Genomic DNA, 6,593 nt, shown 5'->3' with positions numbered 1-6,593 from the left:
AGATGAATGGAAAAGCTAATAAGAGTGTGACACATAAAAAGAACTAAGTTACAATTGACTGCAAGGGCTGTCTAAATACAGCTAGCAATCTCAATAGCACACACCAATTTCCCGTTTACCAGCATAATGTGCATAACATAGCATGCATTAGCTAACCAAAACTGATGTTACATAGAAACCTTTTTTTAATGTGTTATACCTGTGTGTAGCACAAAAGTAATATTGCTGCATCTTTAAATATACAAACTATATTGTTTTATAGTTTACATTTTTAGGTACATGCTCAAAACATTAAGTGTGTTTCTTACCTGCTTCTTCCTTCTACTAAACATTTTCTAAACCTGTGACTCTCGGTTCCCACGCGAGGACAGTACCCGCGTTACCAAGTACCGCGAACAAGACGCCGTGAATGACGTCACTTCTCGTCGCTTGCACTTTAAATCATAAAACATAAACAGTATTTCAGTAAAGAGAATTTAAAAATATATATATGTAAATTAAAAAAGAAGTCAAAAAAGAACTCAGAAAAAAAATATATGAAGCGGCTGTAAAACTATGTGAAATAAACATTAACTGTTTTTTAATATCAATCATCTAGATGAAGTGTAATTACTGATTCGGCTGCACTAAATGTTTGATATATTCAATAGATGTATGATATTACGACCCTATTTTACAACCCTACTTTGAAAACCGGAAGAATTAGCTAACCCAAATCCACATTATAGAATAACAGTTAGTATATCTGACATAAGCCAACATCTTTACTTTTTCTTAAAATTAATCATATAGATGGAGTGTTATTACTAATTCAGCTGCACTTAATGTTCGATATATTCATTAAATGTTGTTGTGATCAGAGTATTTTTACGGTGTAGTATAAGTATTTTTTACTTTGTAAATAGACTTTATGCTTTTAAGTAAAGGATATGATACTTCTTCCACCACTAAAGAATATGCACAGTACATGAAATGCATACCACTCTGTGTAATTTGCCAAGGCCAGGGATGTTCTGTGTCCAGAACGCTATCCATGCACACCGCTTGCTCGTATGGAACGAGACTGTTGTACTCCGCTACCATGGCCTTCAAAGTGGTCTTCTGTTGCCTTATTTTTCAGCGAATTCTATGTCGGCCTTTGTTGCGGTCTGAAAACCAAAGAAAAAAAATAAACCCACATTATATCTTTTAAATACACTAAGTCCATGATCTTGTTTAAGTTACAGCTGTAACAACAGAATGACAATACATTTGCCAAACAGATGGATCATAATAGATCTACTTATAATAACTGAACGCAAAATCAATTTGTTCTGGAGAAGTCCAACACATAAAACATTACTTTTTAGAACTGTATGGACATTGTAATTATGAAGTGAGTTTGGAGACATTTCAGACTGTGATCTGAAAAGGCCTAAAATGTTAACATACCATTTTTCCGATATAGGAGTTGAGCTCTCGTGTTGATGCTGGTTGTGAAGGCCTCAATCTTCTTACACAAAGCTTGTGGTGTGCCTTGAAGGTCAATTTCTCCTGACAAAACTGATTGCAGGTAGCGTCAACTTCACAAATGACACAAAGGGTTTCCAGGTCCCCAATCGGGATATTGAGAGCTTTAGATGTCTAAAATGACAAAATTATTACCATAAGCTAAAAGTCAGTACAACATGTACAGTGTACAAATGCAACTCAAATCAGGCAAATGTTGTAACTATCATGTATCACAAGCCTATGTGCACAAAACTGTATGTGTGTTTTATTGACCTACACTGTGCCATTGCAGCAAAATAATAGTGTTTCTATTTACCTTATGGTATCTCTGAGAAAGTCCAGTAGCCAGGTTTGGACATTTCTGCTGGTTCCATCTTATGGCCAGGAGTGTCAGCATGTCATTGCGTCCTGCAAGTACACAGAGATGAGTTCTGTAAAAATGCACTTGTAATAATATAAATGTCTTTTATTCTGTATACAGAGGTACAATTATATAGCACCTGATTTTGACATATGCTTTGTGGTGACTGATATCCTGGAGAGGAAAGCATTACATTGCTCTACTTCCTCCCCTAGTGTTTTACCAGCACCTTCTTGGTTTGTGCCACTCCATTTCACCTGGAGAGAGGGACCCAAACATAAACATCAAGGGAATTTAGTACAACAGAGACCTCAAACAATGCCCAACAGTCACTTTTAATTCAATTAAAACCTAATCAAAAATCAAACTGTCACCCTTCCACCAAGTTGTGTGTACATTAGTGGTAAACCTCATCAGTAATCTTGCTTACAAACAAAGATACACAGACAGGTGCAAAATAATATCCTTGACAAAAGTACATGTGTCAATTAAGGGCTGTTCACATCAACAACAATAACTATAACAATAGTTAAACATTACACATTTATATGCATCATTTATAGGATTGCAAGTCATTTGATAAAAATGTACTGTATTATACTAACCTCACATTTGGAGTCATGCGCTTTAGCATGTACAAACATATTAAGGGCAGCCAGCAAGACATCATGCCTGCACACTGCCAGCTCCAGTCCCTCCTCATCCACCTTACTGCTTGATCTTTGGGAGGTCTCTCTGGCAGCTGACCACTCCCCACCACAATTGCTCCTTCCAGTGACCTACATTGTAGAAAATCATAATTGACAAATAATCCCATCAACAGTCATTACAGGGAACAATTATACATTTCTCTTAAGGGACAAGGAACGGATAAGTGTTAGCAGATTAAGAACAATTAGGTATACAGGTAGATATCACAATACATGGGAGTACTGACAGACTATGAATTATAATGTTATATTGAGATAGAAATTGAAGTCTGCTATTACATGTTTATTTTTGCTGTGGATGTGATCCACAAATCTGGTCACATCGTCATCTTTTGCAATGAAGACACCGTCAAAGATGGCCCGCTCCTGATATCTAAAAAAACAACAAGAAATAAAAAGGCTTCAATGTTTAAAAGGATAGTGGAGTATTCTGAAGTGGGATGGTATAAGGTATTTATCCATAGTAAGTGTGTTACCTACAGTACACAGTGTTCAGACAGCCCTTTTCCTTGGCACTACAGTGTCTCAACTGTAGAACTTGCATATTTCTACATCTAACCCCAACTACAATCCTGGATATTGGGTTTTTTTCAGGTGGGCCTTTTATATGTGGCTAAAACAAATTTTTCTGCTTCTCCACAATAGAGGCAGGGGATGGGTGGCGGTGACCATTGTCTGCTGTAGGTAACAGACTGACCATCTTTTTAACATGTCATACATCGAAAGGTTACTTGTTGTATAAAACATAACTATCTGTTTTGCCATTTAAACAGTGTGGGTATACATTATTGTATACCTTGCAGTACTTTTGAAGCGGTAACGCTTGCGGTTTCCATCCACTGAGACAGAAAGCATTGCTGGGGTACAGGCAGGACAGATGAATTTCTCCTCCTTGCAGGTGGAGTCAACCTCATATTGTACAGCAGCCCATTCAAAAAAGCTTTTTTGGAAGCTGTCTGATGAGATCTTCCCAGTCTATGTAAAAAAGAAAAAGCACAAAACAATTTTTTAAACAAAGACCTTTCCATTTCAAAACACAAACATATTCATGATCTTGCAGAATGAAGAAAGAAATACTTACACGGCCAAAGCGAGCAGTCCGCTTCTCAAGCATTCTTAGATATGCCTGAAAAGACATCCCGGGTGATGCCATCTTCATGTCTTCAAATGTATAAAACAGGTCTGTCTCATAAATTGTTACAAAATGAAGGGTGGCAGGTCAGTATCCACTTTTTATCAGGTCATCAAGTCCTGCAGTCCAAGTTGCCTGGCATCCCTCGCAGGTCAGCTCAGGCATGTTGAGATCATACCGTCCTACAAGGTAATATTTACATTTACAACCAAGGTTGGAATGTTATGTAGCATGTGCCATATACTGTATATCCAAGTGGTTCAGTAAGGCCTGCTGACTTGATGGGCACTATCATGAATAAGTCATTTGTAAATGGCATGAATAAATAAGTGACATTCCCCCCCAAAAGGTTTGCAACCATAATGAGCTCATTTTTTGAGACATTAAGTTGTTGGGAGTTGTTGAATAGAAATACATAGTTTTGCTGAAACTGGACGAAGGAGATCATTTGCATAATTACCATTTACTGTGACCAAAGCAACAGCCTTCCCTTGGATCACCCTGAGTGCTTCTGGGGGACACCTGCAGATGCTGACAGGCATCACAATAGGCAAAAATCACACTGAAAGACATTACACAAAGGTTACACTAATTCATAATTACTGACACAGACAAAAACTAGCTCAGTGTGTAACTTACCACAGTTTGTAAGTGCCTTTTCAACAACACAGTTGGTTGGAGGCAATGGCTGAAAGAAGCCAGCACACATGGCATCCCTGTTATGGAGGACTGAGGCCTTGCTGTGTCTGCTGATGTCACATTCAGCGCAGAGAAAGGGACGTGGAAGGCAATCTCTGCATCTAATAGCTGCGCAGTTGTTCCCACATTGGCTGCAGCCATTTGTTGCCACGCTCTCCTTGGGCGGGCTTGCTCTGTTTTGTTTGGTATTTACTTTGAACGACAATTCAATTCAATTTAATTCAATTCAATTTTATTTGTATAGCGCCAATTCATAACAGAAGTTATCTCAGGACACTTTTCAAATAGAGCAGGTCTAGACCGAACTCTTTATAACATTATTTACAGAGACCCATCAGTACCACCATGAGCAAGCACTTGGCGACAAGGGCAAGGAAAAACTGCCTGTTAAAAGGCAGAAACCTAGGACAGATCCTCCGGCTCTAGGTGGGTGGTCGTCTGTCTCGACCAGTTGGGGTGAGAGAGAGAGAGAGAGAGGCAGAGAGAGAGGCAGAGAGAGAGAGCGCGAGAGACAGACAGACAGGTGCACAGCAACAACAGTATTGGCAATGGCAATCTAGCAGGACCATGGCAGGAGGCTCCACCAGGATTGAGAAGAACCTGTGAGACGAGAAAGCACAAGAACTCCGGGGAAGAAGTGAAGTTAGTAACATGCATTAATGGGACATGAATGAGTGCAGAAAGAGAGAGAGGAAGGGAGGAGCTCAGTGCACCATGGGAAATCCCCCGATAGTCTAGGCCTATAGCAGCATAACTAAGGGATGGTTCAGGACTCACCTGATCCAGCCCTAACTATAAGCTTTATCAAAGAGGAATGTCTTAAGCCTACTCTTAAATGTGGCGAGTGTCTCTGCCTCCCGAACCACAACTGGAAGCTGGTTCCACAGGAGAGGATCTTGGTAACTGAAGGCTCTGGCTCCTGTTCTACTTTTAGAGACTATAGGAACCACAAGTAGCCCAGCATTCAGAGAACGTAGTGTTCTAGAGGGGTAATAGGGTACTATATCTCTTTAAGATATGAAAGGGCCTGACCATGAAGAGCTTTATAGGTGAGGAGGAGGATTTTAAATTCTATTCTACATTTTACAGGGAGCCAATGCAGAGAAGCAGGAGAGATGTGATCTCTTTTCTAGTTTCCTAGAGGTCTGCCTTATGTGGGAGTTAAATGACATATCCTGATCAAAGATAACTCCAAGATTCCTGACAGTGGTGCTAGAGGCCAAGTTAATGCCATCTAGAGTAACTATATCTTTAGACAGTTAGTCTCTAAGGTTTTTGGGGCCAAGAACAAGAATTTCGTTTTTTTCTGAGTTTAACATCAGAAAATTGCAGGTCATCCAGGATTTTATTTAGGACTTTTAATTTCATTGGGCTTGATTGATAGATATAACTGCGTATCATCTGCATAACAGTGAAAGTTAATGGAGTGATTCCTAATAATGTTGCCTAAAGGGAGCATATATAAAGTAAATAGTATTGGTCCAAGTACAGAACCTTGTGGAACTCCATGACTAACTATAGTATTTATTGAAGATTCATCGTTAACATGTACAAACTGCGAGCGATCTGATAAATATGATTTAAACCAGCTCAGTGCGGTTCCTTTAATGCCAATTTGATGCTCAAGTCTCTGTAAAAGAATATTATGGTCAATGGTGTCAAATGCAGCACTGAGATCTAATAATAAAAGTACAGAGACAAGTCCATTGTCAGAAGCAGTCAGAAGGTCATTATTAACTTTAACCAGAGCTGTCTCTGTGCTATGATGAACTCTAAATCCTGACTGAAAATCCTCAAATAAACTATTGTTATGTAGAAAGTCACACAACTCTTTGGCGACTACTTTCTCCAGAATCTTAGAGAGGAAGGGGAGGTTAGAGATTGGTCTATAGTTGGCTAAAACCCCTGGGTCAAGAGTGGACTTTTTAAGAAGGGGTTTAATTACAGCTACTTTAAAGGACTGTGGTACATATCCTGGTATTAAAGAAAGATTAATCATATCCAGTAAAGAAGTGCCAATTAAGGGAACAACTTCTTTAAGCAGCCTAGTTGGGATCGGGTCAAATAGACAGGTTGATGGCTTCGATGAAGAAATGATTGAAGTTAACTGATGAAGATCGATAGCAGAAAAACAGTCTAAATATATATCTAAGTTTACATTGGCAGAAGTCCCTGAACTTGGAGAGCCACTGATAACTAT

The 6,593-nt window shown here is 39.1% G+C and overlaps 1 protein-coding gene across 1 annotated transcript; it reads right to left on the bottom strand.

Annotated features, from left to right (window-relative positions):
- Positions 1 to 944: 944 nt before the first annotated feature.
- LOC127360650 (uncharacterized) lies at positions 945 to 4,571 on the bottom strand. The gene is made up of 10 exons (XM_051395101.1): positions 4,334 to 4,571; positions 4,155 to 4,256; positions 3,644 to 3,876; positions 3,359 to 3,537; positions 2,842 to 2,935; positions 2,458 to 2,631; positions 1,992 to 2,109; positions 1,808 to 1,899; positions 1,432 to 1,623; positions 945 to 1,148 (listed from the first exon to the last, which is right to left on the bottom strand). The coding sequence occupies exons 3-10, from the start codon at positions 3,719 to 3,721 to the stop codon at positions 1,110 to 1,112; spliced, it is 966 nt and encodes a 321-aa protein (XP_051251061.1). The 5' UTR covers positions 3,722 to 3,876; positions 4,155 to 4,256; positions 4,334 to 4,571; the 3' UTR covers positions 945 to 1,109.
- Between the last annotated feature and the right edge of the window lie 2,022 nt (positions 4,572 to 6,593).

The sequence above is a fragment of the Dicentrarchus labrax genome, unplaced genomic scaffold (assembly GCF_905237075.1).
Source record: "Dicentrarchus labrax unplaced genomic scaffold, dlabrax2021, whole genome shotgun sequence".
Lineage (NCBI taxonomy): Eukaryota > Metazoa > Chordata > Actinopteri > Moronidae > Dicentrarchus > Dicentrarchus labrax.
This window is presented reverse-complemented; position numbering and strand designations above follow the sequence as displayed.

What these genes read in the sequence shown, in the direction of transcription:
- LOC127360650 (XM_051395101.1), bottom strand. Translation starts at nt 3,721, where the DNA reads ATGAAGATGGCATCACCCGGGATGTCTTTTCAGGCATATCTAAGAATG. An exon ending in CGCTTCAAAAGTACTGCAAG is followed by an intron (nt 2,936 to 3,358) that starts GTATACAATAAT and finishes TTGTTTTTTTAG; the next exon opens with ATATCAGGAGCGGGCCATCT. An exon ending in ACTCCTATATCGGAAAAATG is followed by an intron (nt 1,149 to 1,431) that starts GTATGTTAACAT and finishes TTTGGTTTTCAG; the next exon opens with ACCGCAACAAAGGCCGACAT.